General features: G+C 30.2%; 1 protein-coding gene across 3 annotated transcripts; it reads right to left on the bottom strand.

Annotated features, from left to right (window-relative positions):
• Positions 1 to 6,292: 6,292 nt before the first annotated feature.
• Positions 6,293 to 20,248, bottom strand: LOC129913970 (WD repeat-containing protein 44). 3 transcript variants are annotated; one of them, XM_055992984.1, is made up of 11 exons: positions 19,823 to 20,248; positions 19,574 to 19,769; positions 13,173 to 13,262; positions 12,903 to 13,041; positions 12,132 to 12,813; positions 11,838 to 12,086; positions 8,442 to 9,033; positions 8,247 to 8,378; positions 7,369 to 8,187; positions 7,181 to 7,309; positions 6,293 to 7,125 (listed from the first exon to the last, which is right to left on the bottom strand). In XM_055992984.1, exons 1-11 carry the CDS (start codon positions 19,903 to 19,905, stop codon positions 6,970 to 6,972), a joined length of 3,267 nt encoding a protein of 1,088 aa, XP_055848959.1. In that variant the 5' UTR covers positions 19,906 to 20,248; the 3' UTR covers positions 6,293 to 6,969. The 3 variants fall into 3 exon arrangements, with proteins under 3 accessions (XP_055848959.1, XP_055848960.1, XP_055848961.1); XM_055992985.1 differs by having other exon boundaries at positions 11,838 to 12,038; XM_055992986.1 differs by lacking the exon at positions 13,173 to 13,262.
• Between the last annotated feature and the right edge of the window lie 1,072 nt (positions 20,249 to 21,320).

Here is a 21,320-nt window from a genome sequence, read left to right as displayed (position 1 = left end):
AAAACATTTCAGATTCCTGATAGTTCAATTTTAAATGATGGATTTTACTTATAGCTATAACCTATAACTGAGGCCTCACATTTGACTTTTATCACTGAAAGTTAAAATATTTAAAGATACCGAGCAAAGCTCGGTCAACCAGGTACTAACTTATTTAACAACTAAGTTCATACTTTACTTACATTTGACAATAATTTTCGTTCATTGCAAATGTGGTTTATAAAATATGTATATTCATTCAATTGATACATTTTGCGCATCATACTTGATCACTTTACATGGTTTATTTTATATTTTTTAATATAAAGGTATAGGTAAAAAGTGGAAAATTTACATAAGTAAACATTTTTTTTTTCTTTCTATTCCAATTTTTATTTGAAAAAAAACTACAAAAATAGTTTTTTTTACACAAAAATAAGATTTCTGCTTTCGAAAAAACTATCGCATAATGAGTTTGAAAATGTTCACTCTTTTGCAAAAAAGTGGCCGTTGTAGTTATACCTTAATGCTTCCATTTTTTTTTCAAGCATCTAAATGAGAGAAGTAAGGTATTAGAATAATAACTTTTTAAAACAAATTTTCCGATTGAAATCAATAATTTTTCATAGTCTAGATTAAAATCTGAGCTAAAACGAAATCTTTTCAAAGTCCACTTAACGGAAAGACAATAATAAAAAGTTGTTCTGTTTGGTGTGACAGTTAAGTTAACACAGTGAGAGTTAGAACTGAAGAAATTATTACTTATTGGAATCAGACACACTGCGTATGCCAAACGAAATCTTTTTAGCAACTCTTTTACAACTCATTGTATTTTTAAATTGATATAAAAGTCGAACTTGTATTTATGACTTGCAAAATGACTGGCACAAAGTCATTTTAGGTGTGTTTCTTTGGGCTTCAGTATTTTCTGCCAAATTCTTCTGAATGTAGTTAATTGCATAAATTTACTCCGGAAATCGGTTGCCCAGATACAAACGGCTAGTTCATAATGGAAAATTTGCAATAAAGTTGCATACTTTTGGGTGTTAAATAAAAAACGGAATTAGGAGATAACTGCAAATAACTGGTGAATAGTCAAAAAAATGAGGCGAATTATAATTCTAACAGAATTTATAGAATGTTTCGACAAGTGAAAATAACATAATTTCATATAAAATTTGCCAAACTCAATTCAAAATAAGATCATTTGCACAACACCAACACACACTTTAATTTCACTGTGAATTGTGCAATTGTTATAGTATCCCTAATGACCAAAAATCCGTGGCCATCTATCGGTGATTCAGAATAGTACTGCAGAATAAAGAAATTTGTACACAAAGCGCAACCACCTCACAGAGTGGACAAGAAACATCGATAAATATGGTGAGAAATATGTAAGAAAGAAAGGGTCAGATAGCGAAAACAATAAGTAAGCTGTCAAACAAAATGTGATAAAATGTTATAAGTGCGTTCAATCAACTATGAAATACGGTATCTCATAAATTTCACTTTTACAAAAAATATTGAAAGTGCAAAGTAATTCCGGAATCGACACTAAGTAAACATAATACAGACAACTAAATTTCATTTTAAGCGACATTAGAGATCGATTATTATTTCATTTGATCGAAATGCAAAAGGTTGTCTGTAACCTTTAAAGTAACTGTATTAATATGGTTGTTTTAGAAACTTTTTCTGCAATATTTTGTTGATGCTGGTTTTTATCAGCTTTTTTAAGAATATGAATATCGCAAGCAGGGTAGAAATCTTATACAATTTTAAATATTGGCAAACTAAAACTTTGTTTCTGATTAAAAAGGGAACAGAGTAAAAATCAAGTTAAAAAAATAAACGACGAAAACCAATTTGTCTAAGAAAACAAATTTTTCTTTAGAAATATCTTAGTCTAAGAGCCCACAGCAAATTTTGGGAGTGGAGGTATAACCAAAATGTGAGTATTCACTTTTATAACCTTATGCATTCTAATAACGAATTCAAAAGTCTGGCAGCTTTAAATCGCGGCCTTATATGGTTTTCAGGGTGTTAAAAAACGTGAGTTTTCCAGTTTTCGTACTTAAAATCGCTGTTATTTTACATAGTGGCAACATCAGTTTGGGTATGCATCGATGGTCATAAAATGAATGAATAAAAACAATTAACAATCCGAACAAAACCCAATCCAACCTAATATTTCTGAAGTTTGTCAAGACGTTTGAGCTTGGTTTAAATAATTTCCGAATAAAAATTTATGGATTTTTTTCCGAAACGGGAAAAGAGTGAAATGCTTTTTTTTTGTGGAATCTTGTTTAAAGCTGCGGGTCTTTCCGTAACTCGACTATCGCCAAACGATATCGTTTGACGATGTTGTTATTTTCCGAAACCTAACCACTATCGTTCCATCTTCTTACGATGAAAAAGAATAAAGATTACAAAAAAAAACTTGGTTAGTTCAATTTTCAATTATTTTGGGCAGGCACCCTATTATTTAAAAGCACCCTACCATAGCGATAGCGATAGAGTAACGGAGAGCAAATGAATGACAATGTCGTCAACGATGACCGTTTTTATGTCAATCGTTCTGATAATTACGGAATGAGTACCGAATATATGTATAAACAACTTTCGTTGTTTTTTAAACCTCTGTTACCAAAAACCTTCTTGATTTTTTAACTCATGACACTTTTTAAAGCATGACTTAAAGCTTATTAAACTTTCACCACACTTAATAACTTTACTATTATTTTCACTAAATTCAATTTCGATAGATATGACAAGAATGAAGGCTCAAATGCTTATATTTCTATTATATTTTGCAGTGCAAAGTATTGAAAAACAAATTCATTAAATTTTGTCTTCTTTTAAATATAAACATTGATCAAAACGGTTTATGAATTTTTGATATAATTTTTAGTCTAGGCTTTACAAGATAATTAAATTATTTATTTTTAATAAAAGTAAATGAACAAATAACTAAAGAAAAATTTAAAAAAAAAAAAACAAAGATAACCATTATTATAAATCATAAATGTGTGTATGTGTGTTTAAATAGATTTAAAAAAATAATTCTCATACTCAAAAGTATTAACGAATTAAATACAAAAAAAAGAAACAAAATTAACAAAACCATTTTATCATTGCTACACAAAATTAGTAGATAACATGAATTTAAATAAAAATACAAAAAAAAAAAAACAAACATATTTTAAATAAACTAGACTTAAGAGTTAATAAAACAAAAAAAAAAAAAGAAAATCAAATAAAAAAAAAAAATTATTCAAATTAAGTGTGTGCAAGTTCAATTCTAGCCAAATTATAAAATAAAAGTTTTATCACAAAATTCTAAAACTAAAAAAAAACAAACATAGCCTTTTTCGTCTATTTTTACATTTCTTTTAAATTTTATTTCCGAATGCTTTTAAAAGTAATGTTGAGAGAACAAAAACTTGCCTCTTCTTGTGAGGTATGGTCCTATCAAAATAAGGATTAACATTATTTTATGTACTTTGTGACCGATGTAGAACTGATAATACCAAAAACAAAAACTATAAGTGAATTACGATAATGCACTGCCATTTCAAGTGGCCGACTGGTACAAGCAACAAATAAAAAGAAAAACAAAAAAAAAAACTAATATATACATCAAACCTGATACAAATCACACTAAATTAATTAAATTAAAAATACAAATTCTATTCTCAATTGTGAAGAAGGAACAACGCAATATTCTGTGCCTAACTAAATTCATTCATAAAAAACCATGATGTTTAGATGTCTTTCTTTTTTAATTTAATTTAAATAAATAATTTAGTTTAAATTAAAAAATATAAATAAACTAACTTAGTTTTTTCTTATCAAATTTCTTTGCTTTCAATTTGTTTTATTTCCTTATAAGCTTTGTTATTTATAATTTAAGATTTAATAATCAAAATTTGTTAAATCTTATTAAGTTGATAAAAACAAAATAAACAATTTATAGGATTAAGAATATAAATTAATAAAAATAAAATATGATGATGAGAAATAAAATAAAAAAAAAAAAAAATAAATAAAAATAAGAAATCCTCAGATTCAATCAATTTTCGTAAGTCTGTTAGTTCATATTATTGTAAGAATAAATCAACAACATAATATTATTTTAAATACCATTATAATACAATTATTTTAATTATTAATAAAATACAAAATAACAACAAGAAATGAGAAAAAAAATGAAATCATTTTTACACACGTTCTAACAACAAAAAATATAGCATTAACTAAAAAAAAGTACATCTTTTTACTCTTAATAATATTGAATTATTTTAGCTATCATATTGTAATAGAATTTTATTTAATGGTTTAAACAAAATGAAAACTAGTTTTATTTTAATGGAAATTGATAGAGCGTAAATAAATTAATAAAACTATTATTTATATATAACAAATAAAAAAAAAAACAAACAGCAAAAAAATAATTCAACAAATTACCATAGAAATAATGTGTTTTTAATGAAAAGAATTTGATATTCAAACAATACTTTATTTATCCATCCATCCCCGGAGCTATGACGATTCATAATCTTAAACCATAAAATGATTTTTCCCACAAAAAAATTTTCAGGGAAGCCAGATTTTTTTAAATGATTGGTATCTTGGATGGGTTTTTGATTTGGATGCATAAGATATGAAATTTTTGCAGTCCCTAGTGAGGACTGCGCTAAATATTTCAAGCTATAATGTGCGTAAAATTGTCATAATAATATAATAATTTTAACTACATATATGCCCGAAAGACCTAAAGTCTTGTAAATGCATACTGCACGGCACTAGTTAGAAGGAATAGAAAGGTAGGAATTTTTTTGTTGGTACACTGTATTGAGAATAAGATGACTATTCGAAAATAAAAAAATTGTCACCTAACGAAATAAATGTTGTGTGCCTACTCCCTTGAAAAAGGTACAGTAGTCGTTATCACGAATTTTTAAAGTTCCTGTTTTAAATAGCGACTTTGAATTTAATGGATATAAATAAACAACTGGGATTTTTTTAAGTACTATGTATTTAAATAAATATTCATCCTATCACCCCGACTGGTATTACATATGTGGATGTGGGTTTGGGTGCTTACATAAAATGATTGGTGTACTGAATGATCTTTGATTCTGGTGTATGACATGTAGAATTCTCGGAGATCATTTTATCATTTTAACACCCAATGCCAATTGAGAATTTTACGCACACCATAGCTTGCAATATCTAGATCTAGCGTAGTCCGATTGTCAGCCTTGGATTTTATTTCTATACAAAAAAAAAAACACTCATACGCCATACACATTCTTTTTACTTGCTCTATAGGGCAAGTATTGGTTTCGTGTCGAAAAAAAAATTTGAAGTTTTAATCAAAACCAACATTACGATGATGGAGAATTCCAAAAAAGTGGGTCTCGCAATTACGTCCGTGCGTCTGTGCGTCCATCTGTACACATTTCCACAGCCTAAACGGGTGGAAGGATTTTCTTCAAATTTGGTACAGATGATTTTTATGGAATTCTAAAAGTTGGTTTTTTTTTTGTTTTTGTATATCTCGCTTAGAAAGTGTACCTCCCATACAAATTTTTTAAACCAAATAACTCAAAATCGGCTCTAACGATTTTGATAAAAATTGCAGACGTAATATTTGAAGCAATTGCAATAAACTGCATTTTTAGTTTTTCTCAAACAAGTCAAAAAAGTGTACCTCCCATACAAATTTTTCAAAATTTTGCCCTAAATGTCGGCTCTTCCCCATCATCAACAAAATTTCTTTAAATTTATATAGAGGCAGCTCTTAAAATCTACAACTAAACTAACATAAAAGTGTTTTAAACTGCAAGAGCAAGTACGTGCGACCCCAGTCGTGCATTTTATTTTTTTCCTTTCACGTATTAAGCTCAAGCGGTCGTGTTGTATTTTTTCAAATACAGTGTTTTTACGTGAATGCTTCCTTGTTTTTTTTTTTTTTGCCTTTTATTTGGTCAAGCAGTATTACCACCGCTATCGTGCGAAGCATCTTCATCTCAGGGGTTAACTTCTCTTAACATATCCATGAAAGTGAAAATAATATTAAACAAAATAAAGAAAAATGTATACGCCAATAAACATATATATTTTCAAGATTCCGTTTGTAATTATTATGAGAATATTTGGAAAGCTGCTAAAACTTCCAATTATACAGTCCTATTCTGCTATCCATCGGGGGGAATAATCTCTAAATATTCACTAATTGCCATTCTGCTTTTCATCGGGGGAATCAATCTTTTAATTTCACCAAAAATAAAAACAATTTATGAACTTTGTCTATTTATAAATTATATTTGACTTTAATATTTATTTAGTATTTTATTACACATTCAAGTTATTTTTTTTATCAACTTTCTCTCTTACGTTACATAATTTTTTACACTGAAATATTTTATTAGTTTAAATTGTATTCAATTATACTCGAATAATTTAATTATTATAATTTTTAAAAATGTTTTTTCCTTTTCCATCAATTTTTAATTTCTTTTATCTATGTATGTAACAAAATATATTTTGCAACCTAACCTGGATATGCGCATTACTCGAATTAATAAAAAAAAAAAAACACGAACATTTTGTTGTTTAACAAATAAAATAGATTAAAACAAAGTTAATGATTAATTTAAAAAAAATACACAATACTCAGGAGACTTTCACAATTTGTTGCTATGCTTTGGAAAATTAAATTTTAGTTGCTTAATTTTACATAATAGCACTTCTGTATTTTATTTAAATTTTTTTCTTTATTTTTTTGTTGTTGTTTTAAAGAACTTAAAAATGCGAAATATTTTAATTTTATTATTGAATTGGATTTACTCTAAAGAATGGCCAAAGCCTTTTTATTTATTGAGAATCAATAAAATTAATATTTTTGTTTATATTATGTATTTGCAAAAGTTTTGCATTAAAGTAAACATTTTTGTTTTTCAGAAAAATAGTCGGTGATCTTTAGTCAGCAATTGCTGTATATGGTAGACTACTGTGTTTAGGTTTAGTTTTATTTATAAACACTTTAATTGCTCCATTAAAATCAGCACTGACCAGGACATAGCCACAACCTTTCTTTCGTTGTTCAACCAAAGGATCGGGTTGATTGTTTTGAGTCTAAAAATAGAAAACCGTCAAACAAATATTTCATCAATCATTATAAACAACAAACCTTTTCGTAAGAAATCTCATCAGGTTCTGGTTTAATGATGGCCTCGGGATGAGGTGCAAAAATTGCACAATTCACTGTAGCATTATGTGCTTTAATACCCTCCCAAAAGTCACTGCGATCTCGTCGAACCTGCAGACACATTTTTTTAATGAAATAAAAAATAAATAAATATCATCTGCTCTACATACCGAACTAAGTTTTGAGTAATCATGATTTGTTTTCCAAATGTAAATGCATTGATTCTCCGATCCTGCCACAATATATTTACCATCGTGACTGAAAGATGCTTTAATTTGGGACGAAACATTTACATAGCCCTTATATTTGCAACTCAAGTTAAGATCACGCAAATCATACAATCGCACTCGACTGTCATTAGAAGTTACTAAAATCTTATCCTCGCCAGGCATCGGCTCAATACCGCTAATCTTTCGCCCAATGCGATTCTTACCACGAGTTGATCGCACATGAATCTGGGTGTGATACTTCAACTGATCGGTGTTGTAGAAAATGCATCGACCATCGTAAGATCCAACTACTGCGAATTGACCATTCTGACAGAAATTCGCTGCTGTAATCAGCTTCGTTTGTCCATCCACTTCATTCCACAGGGCTACTTTCTTATCCGGAATATTCCAAAGTCGAAGTTTTCCATCCAAACTGCCACTCAAAAAGTATCGATCGTCACGTGGATGGAAAGCAATCGCTGTTACAAAATCAATATGTTGGAAACAACATAGACACTCTTTGCGTGAAATGTGCCACAAACGAACAGTTTTATCCATGGAACTTGATAGAATGAAATAGTTCTTTGACCAAGAAACATCGAGAAGATCAGAAGTATGACCAATGTAGGAGCAAAATGCTTTTGGCATAAAAGGCCCAGTGCATTTTTCTGCGGCTGTTGCCATTGCAATGGCTTCTTCAGCCGAATGTTGTGACACCAGAGACTCTTGAGACGGAGTAGGTGAGGATTTTTGATCTGCATTATATTTCGTTCGCATATCCTAATTTAAAAATAAACACACATTAAATATGGTCAGTGACATTGATTTTTACTTCTTACTTGGAAAAAGGGGTAAGCATCTTTAAGTACCCAAATGCGAAGCACCTTGTCCTGACCAGCAGTTGCTAAAAGGCGCCCACAGGAGCTAAATTTCATGCACCAAACGGCACCGGTGTGTTCCCCAGACAAATCCTACACAAACACAATTGATAAATTTTGATTTTAAGTAATACCAAGTTGTTTGATCTTTCCTACCTGAACATGCTGCAATTTTGTAAACTCGTACGGACCCTTATTCGTACTGGATGCCTTTATCTTAATATTAATTTCTGGATTCATAACGTCTTCAATATCAGCCACATCTTCTTTGTGACGTGCATGAGACACCTCCGAGGCAAGTGACTTTGCCTTATCGACAGTCTTACGCATTGTTGAACCAAAGAATCGCTTGATTTTGGCGGTTTTCTTTTTCAATCGATTACCATCTTCTGTTTCGCATTCTTCTTCGTCAGGTGCAACTTCACTGCTAGCCGGAATCCCAATAACACTCTCTTCGTCTGATTCTTTTTGCATCACCTCCAGATGGCTGGTCAGTTTGAGAATGTGCAATGACAATGGATTCCAGCCTTCGGGGACGGGTGGTGGTTTTACTGAGGATAAAGGCATATTCTCTCCTGTATCCAAATTTTTTACAGGAACTTGTTCCAGGATTTCAAAATCTGTTAATTGTTTACCAGAGTCTGTGCGAGTACGGACATAAATGTTCATTTGTTTTAAAACATCTTCATCACCGGCTGATTTGCGGCGTTCCTTTTCACTGCTGGATCTATAGATGAGTGATGGATATCTAATAGAAATGGAAACAAGGGTTTTAGTAGTAGAAATATTAAACATATTTCGTAAAACTATCTTAAATATTTGAACCATACTAAAAAAAAAAACTAGCATACAATTTAGTCTCTCTAGAAAGTTGTTCAATTCAATTCAATTCCTGCAAATTTTTTAATACAACAATAAGTTCAAAACAAAGCCCATAAGAAATATTTAAATGCACTTAAAGAACCAACTTGCTTCGCAGAGTCCTTGGAACACGCAAACGAACAACTTGATAAAGAATAAATAAATCGAGAGACCTGTAATTATTGAAAATAGATGTTAGGTCTTTAGTTTCCAGTTAATAAAAAAAGAAGCATTTAGCGAACTACTTTTAATTTGTTTTTATTTTGAAGACTTTGTGTCATCAACTATTAAGTAAATCTCAGTCCGGGAGTATTTTTTATTGACTGAAATTTGTATGATAGACCCAAAAAAGATGCAACGACTATTTTTATCAGCAAAGATATGAAATGGTGTTTTAAACATTAAACATATTACTTATCATATTTAAAAAAATCAAAATGTAGGTTGAAGTAAATTAGATAAGATTAGGTTTTTTTCGATTAAACTTGAAATGGGGGCAATACCGGGAATAAGTTACATTCAACTGGTAGTAAATTAGACTTCTGTTTGAAAAGATTTGTTTTGTTCTTATCAAAGATAGTAGGTACACAGGGAATTTTACATTAATTGAGAATAAAAAGAAAAAAAAAGAGCTTGCAGATCTTTTATTGTGTGATTAAGTGAAATAATGATTGCGAAGCTCCATATGTAAAGCGTGGAGAGAATTTTCAAAAGAAGATAATATAACACCTGGCATCTTTGGAAATTAACAACTCTGTCTTATATTTTTTTTTTTAATTTCAGATAAATGACTTTAAAACACTCCTCATATTATCAATTTATAAGAGGTCATATAAATAAGTTTAAGTTTTTTTGCTCTTAATTAGTCCATTAAATTTCAAAAGATGGGTGAAAATTCAGAAAGAAAATAAAAATGATAAAAATGCTGGCACAATTTGAAGATCATTATGCACTTGATAATGACAACTTGGCGAGTTTGTTTTTCTTACATTTTATTTCAGGAAAAAAAGCAATTACATACATACTATTGATGGAAACGTATTGTAAATACAAATCAATTCTGCAATAGGTAATGTAACACAATTAGATTATTTGTTTTTTGAAGTGAAATTTTTTTAGCGAAGTTATTTGAATTTTTGTAACGTTACCTATTGACACAATAAGAGAAATGATGCAATACATTTATAAATCGTTATTTCATTATGTTCATTTTCATTCAACTCTAACCAAAACTAAATCAATTGTTGGCCAAATGATAAGTGTCTAGCTTCAGAAGCAAGGGATGTTGTTTGCTTTTTTTTCATTTTATTTTTCACATTTTTCGTGCTTTTATAAAATCATTATCTTGGAATTACATGATTATGTTTAATATTACTTCTTTTCAATTCCTCATTTAAAGAAAAAGTTTGACTTTCGGGTCTTGCAATTCCTTACTGGTGTAGCAAGGATCTTACATTTATCCGTTTGCAGACTAATTTTTGTTTATTTTTGAATGCAAATGAATTCAAGTATTTTTCAGTCATACATTTAATATCTAATTAGAAGAACATAGGATACTTTCAAAAATTCTGCGAAATCTATTTCTTGAAATTCTTATCGATTGCATTAAACCGCTAGAAGGCCAAGGCATTAGAACTTTAACTAATAAATTTTTTTTTGAAAATTCAATTTTCTCCTGTACCTAGATTCTTGCCTTCAGTTGAGCACATAAGGCTGGTTGAGGTCATTCACCACTTTTTTCCGTCACAGCGATTAGTACTTTTCTGCCTCTTCAAGCATTATAGGATTCAAAGTCTTATGTACGTTCCAAAAAAATATGTGTATGCTGTTGATTTGTGACTATCATAGGCTCAGTTTAAGGACAATTTTAAAAACTTCAATGTATACATACGATGATGTTTTTGTGGATTAAACCCTGCCCAATATATGTAAATCTAAACAAATATACACCTTCATAAAAAGCATACATCACACGTTTTCGTGTTCTTCATAGAAAGAGATTTTTTCTTCCATAAAGTGAAACTGAATTAAACCTATTAAATATAAAATGAAAAAAGAATGATTTCTCTGATTTTCTAAATCACCAAGATTCAGTGCCCGATGAAATGTCTCTTTCAAAATACAAATACATACTTACGAAAATCCGGAAGGGTACAACAAAAACTAAAAAGTGAACTCATTTATGTAAAAAACATCCACTAAAACTTCTGAAAAGAATATTTGTTTTATACGAAATATCACCAGAAAGCATTCGAACTCTATTCATCTATTAATAACAACAGCTATAAGGAACGACAACAATTCGGACAGATGAATCAGAAAAAAATCAAGCAGACATGATACAACAAAACAATCTAAAAAATCCACATTAGAAACAATTTTTAAAATATAACGTCAAAAAATACAAATTTTTAAAATACATAGGGGTAACTGGACAAGATAAGAATATATCCAGATTGACTTTACTAATGCATTGCAAGTTCTGATTTTTTTTTTTTTTTTGAAAAATCACATGCAACCAACGAAGCATCATTGTTTTAAGACAACTACTTTATCAAAATACTTGATTGAGAAAACTTTCTTCGTTTTAACCGAAGCTCTCATTTTTATAAATATTGAACATTTTGTCAAGGACGTAAATATTTGCTATAACAACTCATAGATTTCACTTTTTTATAATGCAAATCTCACCTTGTTGCACTGCCTAAACTATTAGATCCAGTTCCAGCTAGTTTCGGTCGGGGTAGGTTTTCCATTAAAATCTTTTCAATTCTATCGATTTCCTCTTGTGTCGGTCCTTCAGCTTTATTTGATGCCTCATCCCGTGGCTTCACAACATATCCACCCTGAGTTGCCTTATAGAGATTCAGTCCTTGACTAGGATCAATCGAGCTATTGCGTGGCAGGGCATGAAACGACAATTTCATAAAATATTTAGAACTAAAACGAATAATCAACTGATAAGCCACATAACACAATACTCACAAGTACCTCACGCGACCAGGCGCAGAGTTACTCTTTGCACTGTTCGAGGGAGATGGTTTGGAATAAACCGACGTCGAACTATTGCCCAAAGAATGGGAAATTCTATTTATTGTTCCACCAGCAGCAGTCGTTGTGACGGGTCGGCTATTGCTTGCCGCTGTTGTTATCGATGAGTTTTCATTCCAAGAGTTTTCAATTGCTTTAACTATGTCTTCGCGTAGCTTTTGAACGTCCTTGACGCTCTTTATCGATATAGTATCGTCATCATCATCTGCTGGCGGCAAACGAAGTCCTTCGTTCATATTGAATTGTTCCGAAGAGCTTGACGAAATTTTTCTGGGTTTCTTCTTTCGTCTGGGTGGAGCAATCGGACCACTTGATGTAATACTGTCAGTTGTTTTCGAGTGAGCCAGTTTAGTGCTGGCAATGACATCGGGTTCCTGAAGGATAATTTTATTTGTTTGCGGTTGCTGCGTTTCCATCACTACTTGTCGCTTCTCTTTCACTTGGCCACTCACTATGGACTTTGTGTCAGTATCACTGCGACTGGAAGCGGTATGCGTGTCCGGTGTGGTTGACTGCGAATTGGTCGCACTCGCTGTCAACGATGGAATAGGATTTTGTGCTTGCTGCGAGTTAGAGGAAATGGAGTTTTGTATCGATTCGCGATCTATACTAATTGCTGTAGAAGAAACAAAAGCAAACCATATTATTATGAGGTCAGATAAGAATGTTGTTTATCACATGAAAAACTGAAAATATTTATATTACCCGAGGGATCAACGCTCCCGGCTAGAATTCTGCCCACCCGTCCCAAGGAAGTCATGCTTTGGATACTGATAGCATCGTTTTCAATTACACGGAACGGATGGGTAGGACGGTTCGTAAATACACCCTCAGTGGAACTATTCTGTAGAATATAAAATAAAAAATAAATACAAATTGATAAGAAGTACAATTTCATACACGACAGATTTAATTTAAAGAAAAAAAAAAGATAAAAATGAAATGTAGGGACATAAGAGAAACATTTAATAGTACCTGAGAATCAGGTGTCAGTGTATTTCCAGGATTCTCATCTTCATCATTTTGCATGCATTGTCGCAGTTCGCGAAAGCGTTGTCTACCATACTAAAATAAATATCCAATAAATGAAAAATAAAGAAGAGAAAGTGAGACAATTTTGTGTTGGTTCAATATTGTATTTTTTTTTTTTTTTTTGAAATTTTGATTTGGACAAACGATTATGGTGGAACATTGAAACGTAACTCATGCAACTAATATAAACATGCAGTCACAACGCAGATGGTTGGTGTTCTAATAATTGTATTGTATTATACTCTCTGTCACACTTGATTAGATTTAATCGACTCGACGGCTGTGTCAGCGCGGTAATAATGTATCATAGACGACAAAAGGGAGCGTTTCTCCAATGCTTTATTGCTTTATAATTCTGTGTACATATGAAGTGCATTGGTGCTTACGATCGTCACATATCGGGATCCCCATGTTTGAACTCATGAACAATTTATTAACATGAATTATTTTGCTGCATATTCAAGCTACTGGTGTTCGGTTTGGATTTTTAGATGTAGGTTGATGAAATGGTAAATAAATACACTACAAACATTTGATGAATTTTTTGGAACTTGCCGATATTTACCAGAAACTGATCAATTTTTTTTGTATACTTTATTTATTTAAATTAAACATATGGTGAACCAAACACTAATAAGGGAGTTGTTTTCTGGTGATAAACTTGAATTTCACTGTTTTAAAAAACTGTAGTTTAATTTTGGGAAGCAAACTACAAAGGAATAAATTATAATGCGCGTTGGAGAAAAATTTTTCGAGAACACAACTGATATGGGAAAGTGAAAATGTAAATTTTGTTATCAGTATTCCACTAAAATGGAATAGGTCATATAGCCAACTGCAAGTAAAGACTTGCCAAAGTTTTTAAGAGTAATGATGGTACTATAGAACAAAGTAAGAATTTAATAAACGTAAAGTCACGATACGCATATAGAGAAACCAACATCGCAACATTATGTAACGTTAAATATTAAAAACCTAAAAAGCGATATTGGTAGCTTGAAAAAAAAAACATTTAATGGAACTTTGAAAAGAATATAAAAACATTGTCTTCAAACTTCAATATCTGTGCCACCAATAATGCTACCTTAAATTCAGAGGCAGTTTTGAACAAATTATTTATCAACAACTATCGTGACTTTGGCGTCCATATTTGTTTCTATATTTGCAAATGAATATGATAAAACATAAAAAAATATGATGTTTATTAGGGTGGGTCAAAAAACTCGAAATTCTTTTTTTTGAATTGGTACTCCGAAAAATCGATTGCTAGACCCCTCCAGAATATACACACCAAATATGAGCTCTTTGTATTAATGGGAAGGTCCTCCGCTTTGCAATTTTCCATTTTTACATCAAGCTTCTACTAAAAAAAAATAATTTTTTTATTCATTGACTTTTTAGCAAATTTCTTTTCATATTCTTGTAGGAAATTGAACGCTCTACAAAAAAGGCCTTATACACTTTTTTCGTTTATCTAACCGTTGAATAGATATTTGAGGTCCAAAAATCGAGAAAATCTTTAAAAATTCGTTTTTTGTTCTTAATTTTGTAACAAATTGAAAAATTATAATGATCAAACGCGCAAGACATATTCTTGTTGAAAATTGATTGCTCCACAAAAAAGGACTTATTAACTTTTTTCATTATGATAACCATTCTAAAGATATTCGAGATCAAAGTTAAAAAAAAATATAAAAACATTTTATATTTTTAAAAAATTTCTAATTCACTGAAACTTCATTATTTTCAAATTAGCAAGATATATTCTTGTAGGGGCTTAAACGTTCTACAAAAAATTCCTTGGAATGAAACTGATTGCTTTAACCGTTTAGAAGATATTCGTATCCAAACCAATGCTCACTGATTTCAATAGTTTTCTTATGACCCGTATGCATTGCGATTTGGATACGAATATCTTCTAAACGGTTAAAGCAATCAGTTTCATTCCAAGGAATTTTTTTGTAGAACGTTTAAGCCCCTACAAGAATATATCTTGCTAATTTGAAAATAATGAAGTTTCAGTGAATTAGAAATTTTTTAAAAATATAAAATGTTTTTATATTTTTTTTTAACTTTGATCTCGAATATCTTTAGAATGGTTATCATAATGAAAAAAGTTAATAAGACCTTTTTTGTGGAGCAATCAATTTTCAACAAGAATATGTCTTGCGCGTTTGATCATTATAATTTTTCAATTTGTTACAAAATTAAGAACAAAAAACGAATTTTTAAAGATTTTCTCGATTTTTGGACCTCAAATATCTATTCAACGGTTAGATAAACGAAAAAAGTGTATAAGGCCTTTTTTGTAGAGCGTTCAATTTCCTACAAGAATATGAAAAGAAATTTGCTAAAAAGTCAATTAATAAAAAAATTATTTTTTTTTTAGTAGAAGCTTGATGTAAAAATGGAAAATTGCAAAGCGGAGGACCTTCCCATTAATATAAAGAGCTCATATTTGGTGTGTATATTCTAGAGGGGTCTAGCAATCGATTTTTCGGAGTACCAATTCAAAAAAAAGAATTTCGATTTTTTTGACCCACCCTAATGTTTATGAACTTTTACCCAACTATCAGTTAAATTACCGCTATTTACTAGATGCTTACTGTTGAATGTGATTTTAATAGGTTAACATTTTTTAACAGAATTAAAGGGTAATATTTTTTTACTTTCGAACATATCATAATCATGATTAAAATGTAAAAGAAAATTGAAAATTGCCCCCTCCAGCTCCAACTAATGGGGTGAACTATTGTTTTAATAAAAAATGATTGCATTAAAATCCTTTACAAAAATCTGTTTCTATTTTTTGTGTTATTATAATTATGAAATGTTAGAAAATACTAAAATGGTATGTGTCCCCTAGAATCAAAACAATCTATTCTATTTTCTTTTATTGAGTTATTCAAAAAAAAACGTTCCTAGGCACTTTGTCCCGCTTTATTAAAAAAGCAACTTCTGAATCGAATTAAACATGTACTTTTGATTTTAAACTGACTGTGCTTTCCTTTGTCACCCAACGCGTTTCAAAAATATTTAATAATTAATTTTGGAATAGAGTTGTTTTGAAAGTCATGCATAGTAATAGTTTAGTTTTGAAACTTAACAATAGAATTATTTTGGTTTATATGAGGAATAGTGTTGTTTTGATTCTTTTTATTCTCAAATAATGTGGAATACATTCGTTTTGATTCATATTGTATTATTTCTATAAAGTATAACTCTGGAACAAGTTGACATTGAAAGTGCTCAACCACACTCAAAGAAAGAGGCTGAAAAATTGAGATAAACTGCGTTTCTAACTCATTTTTCACAAAAAGTGGAATAGATTGTTTTTGATTCTAGGGGACACAGTTAATTGTGTCCAAAAATTTTGAACGATTGAAACAAATTTTGATGAAATAGGTATATAAGAATAAGATTATTGGAGCTTTCGAATTCTATTTTCAGACAACTTAGGCAACTCAAAAATCATAAAACAAATTGTATAGTTTTAGTCTTTGCTCTATGAAACACACAAACCCTTAAATAGCAAGGTTGAAGAAAAACGATTTTAGTGTACAATACATGCCTGATTCACAATATTGCGAGACGAGAGCGTTGCGAGAGTAAAATGTATGTCTAGTTGTCGATGTTTAGCCAAATAATTTTCTTACGCACATTCTTCTAATAAACAATTACCCAAAAAAATCGTAGCATTACAAAATGGATTATGATTTAAATGACCAAGAAAAAATCTCGTCTCGCTCTCGTCTCGTCGTCTCGCAATATTGTAAATCAGGGAACATTCTTAGTTTAAAGACTGCTTTTATTTTTGTATTAAAGGGAATTAATTCATTCATTATTTTGATATAACTTCGCAGTTAAGCTTTAAAGCTTGGAATTACTAAATATAAATAGTCAAAACTGCAAATTAAAAATTTGAATAATATATGTATAAATACACTATTGAGTCACACGAGTTTACCCTTATGAGGATGACTCTTTAATTGGCCATTTACTGAAATTACCGACGATTGCTCATTGCCCATTTTTGGGAGAAAACTTGTTTTTAGTATTTATTATTGAAATATTTCTTTTAACCACTTTAATAACTTAAATTGTACGCCTAACTTATTAATTTTAATTTCTAACATCATTTTTAGTCGCTTCTAATACTTTACACATGAACATCGAATATAATCCCGGTTTGTGTTTTATTTCAGCAGCAAGGATGTACAGATCTTATTTAAACGCATATTATAACGTTATCGAAATATTGCAATTTTCTCGAAAAGGGTTCGAATGAATTCGATTAAAAAGATAAAAAAAAACATTAAAATGCAAATAAAATCAAGCTCATAATTTTCAAAAAGTTAAAGAATGTGGACGATAGGTATTTATTACTTTGAAAGACTAAATTTTTAATGCGTTTAACTTCAAATGCCCCCAAGCAATTGAATTGAAAAAAAAATTGCCGATTTCATTCATACAATTGAAAAAAAAAAACTGCCAGCTAATAACAATCATTTTATACCATAAATCATAATTATCAGGTAAAAATTGCTGTGGGGTCTTGGTCTAGCAAAGCACTTAACTAGTTCATATAGAAAGAAATCGATACTTTTTTGCATTCGAAAATAAGTAAGTTCAAGCCAAACTTGTGACACTGTTTTTCACTTCACGTAATATACTTTCAATTTTATTCCGAATTCAAATTAACCAATGTTTTAAAGAATAAATTGAATTCAATACAAATTCAAGTCAATAGAACTAGCTACTTTATAAGGTATACAAATCTAAATATGATCCCTTGTTACCTTCAGATTTGTTTTGGTATATTCATTGCAAACTGCTCCTAAAATAGTCAAGCTATTTTATACATATATACATACTTTCTCATTATTAAAAATTTTCTTCTAAAATAACACTCACCATTCAATAATAACACTTTTGTTTAGAAACACAAAAATTTAATAAAAATACAGTGAAAAAAGTATTGACTCAATGTTTTTTTTAGCACTTTTTACTTTTTTTTAAACAAAAAACTTCAACTCAACCGAAAAATATTTACAGACTAAACTCCAAAACCGTGTCAGTTAATTTATTCAACCAATTTGATGCATTGTCAAACAAAAAAAGCTTCACATTAAAAAAAAAATATTTTCTCATTAATATTCAAAAAAATTTAACAGTAAAACACAAAATTTTCAACTTTACAAACAAAAGAATACTTCAACCGAATTGTAACACACAATACAAAACAAATTTTTAAATTTATTCATGAAATTTGAAAAAATAAAACAAAAATCTAAACATAAATTATCACACTCCATCAACTGCGCCTAATTAAAATAACAATACAAACAACGATGTAGATGAATTTATGTGTGCAAGTCTATAATTCTAGAAACTAGCTACTGCTATTCGACTAGAAATTGAAAAAAAAAGCTCCACAAAACATAAATAGAATAGAAAAAAAAAAACAAACTTAATTGAACACAATGAATCGAGGTATGAATGGAGTTTCGGTCACTCTGGCTGGCTCACCATGAATTTTAATGTGATTGCATACAAGCGTATAAATGTAAAAATGTACCTAACTTGGGAACAAAAATGAAAGTGACAACATGCGAACTATAGACTGGCCCAGTTGGCGTTATTCTGTAGGCACTCAATTAAAATTTATGAAAACAAATGAAAATGATATTGAATCAATAAAATAAGCATAAAAAAAAACCGTTCAAACTCCACGCAGAATTCTTTTTTCAACAACACCAAAGCCCAGTATATAATTGATTCAAAAGCAATTAGCTAGAAAAAAACATACTCTTTGTATCTTTGTGAACCAGATTGGACCAGAAGATATGAATACAAGCACTTTTGATTAATTAAAAGCAAAAACCTTTGGTTTAATCAACGGTCAAACAGTGCTTGAGCTTGAATCTCGATTTGATTGGAATCTTTTTGAAAAAGAGATCCCTCGTAGTAGTGAGGAGAGGCAACTTAAAAATCAATAAACTCGACCAAACCAAAACAGGGCAAACACGTAGGAGGTGTTTCCAATTAACTTTGTGAGTTCATTTGCAAGACAAGAAATACCTATAAAAGCACAAACAGCAACAATCACACTACCAGGTCATTAAATTAATAAAAAAAAAAAAACGAAACAAAAAAAAAACACATAAAACAAAGAAACAGGTGAAGGACAACAAACATGCGATGTGGAGTGGACTTACATTCCTCCGCGACAATGCGGGACACAAAACAAAAAACAGGGACTTTTTTTGTTGTTGCATGCAATAGGTCACTAAGACTAAAAATGTACAAACTACATTCAATAATCTAATGGCATTTAAACTTACCATGCCCAAGGGTTTGGGTTCGACAAAAACATCCTGCTTAGTATATCTGGCATTTAGACTTGTCGATGGACTTATGGTGGAGGGTGTTCCACCGCCGACGGGTGTCGACTCATCGTCGCTGTTAACTTTAACAGCGGGCTCGGGAAAAATGAATTGTTCTTCATTTTTGTTGGTAGTTTCAGGCGGTGATTTTCGACTACAAATAAATTCATTAGATTTCTTGAGAAAAAAAAAACATGTCACTCTCACCTTGATAATCGATTTGGGGTTTGGGAATCTTCAGCATCGAAGAATTCCTCTGAGCTATCTGAGTCAGTTTCGAGTTTAATCATCGTTTAAATTAAAATATATTTTTTTTGCTGTGTGTTTCCACCACCACTAATTCTATTTTCTTTTTTTTTTACATTAATTGTGTTGAACGTTTTTTTTGCATAATATGTGAAGAACTTTAAGGATTTGCATGTTTTTTAATTGGTTTTATTCATGCAATATAATAAAATGGGCAAGGAAATTCACTTATGGATTAAGTTGAGGAAGTTTTTGTTTGTGGGAAAAAACTTAAGACATTTTTTTCCAATTCAATTTAGTTATCTTTTTTTGTGAATGAAGAGAAAAATTTTTTTTATATATCGTCGTCGTCGTAGTCCCGTCCTTTGTACTTTCTCAAAACAAATGTCAAATTGACAGAGAGTGCGAAAAAAAAATCTATGTGGGTGTGTGTCAGAAAATTTTTATGGAGAATTCTTTTTGTTGTTTGTAGCGGCATCTAGGTGAGAAGTAGTTTTGTTATTTTGAATTTAAGTGGTAGTTAATAGTTAAAAATTGAAAGTTGACTTTTTTTTATCAAATTAATCAACAAGTTGATAGATTTTTAATTTTTATTCAAAATTATTATTTTTTGTCGCATTCATTTCATAAATTAGCAATATATAAAGATATTTATGGTTACAAAAATACAGACACGAAAAACCCCTATGGATCAGTATTGAAGTAGATTTGTATATTCATCTCTTTTTCGCTCATGTTTGTTTACTATCCAATTCGTGCTCGCCATCTCTTATTTTTCTCCCTACGTACAAAAACCATTTGAAAGGTCCAGGGGAAAAATAGCACAAGTCCATTCAAACTCATTCCGAAAAAAAAAACGCTTTTTAAAATTTTGTTCTTCATACAACTTTATACTAAAGGCACATCAAGTTCGAATTAAATTCTGAAGCAAGATCAATACAAGAAGTGTTTTCACTGGCCAAATCAGATTTATTTTGACATTTACACGATTTATTTTAACGTTGGCGTATGACATTTTACAAATCACAAAAGGAATTCATCAAAATTAAAGGTATAACTACATTGGCTCAAAAAGTGAAAAAGTACAAAAGTGAAAATTTTCAAATGCATTTTTGTGTAGTTTTTCGGACTGGAAAATTAAAACTAATGATGCAGAAAGCTTAGTTTTTGGTCTAAAAAACAATTTGTATACTCTTTTTCACAAAACAATTGCGCTAGCCAGAAAAAAAATATTTTCACTTTTGTACTTTTTTAAAAAGTGGTGTATGTAGTTAAGCCTTAAGACTTTTCGCATTATTTTTTTAAACTTTTCGTAATTTTTATTTAAAAATGAATTTGGAATTATTGTTATCAGATCACATTTGCTTAGCCTAGTAGATACGCTACTGATATGAAACGAAAAATGTTCAAGTCTCTAAAGTCGACAGCGAAAATGCTAACGAAAAAATATCATCAAAAA

The sequence above is a fragment of the Episyrphus balteatus genome, chromosome 3, assembly GCF_945859705.1.
Source record: "Episyrphus balteatus chromosome 3, idEpiBalt1.1, whole genome shotgun sequence".
In the NCBI taxonomy this organism is placed as follows: domain Eukaryota; kingdom Metazoa; phylum Arthropoda; class Insecta; order Diptera; family Syrphidae; genus Episyrphus; species Episyrphus balteatus.
The sequence above is the reverse complement of the archived record's forward strand: the minus strand, read 5'-3'. Positions and strand labels throughout refer to the sequence as shown.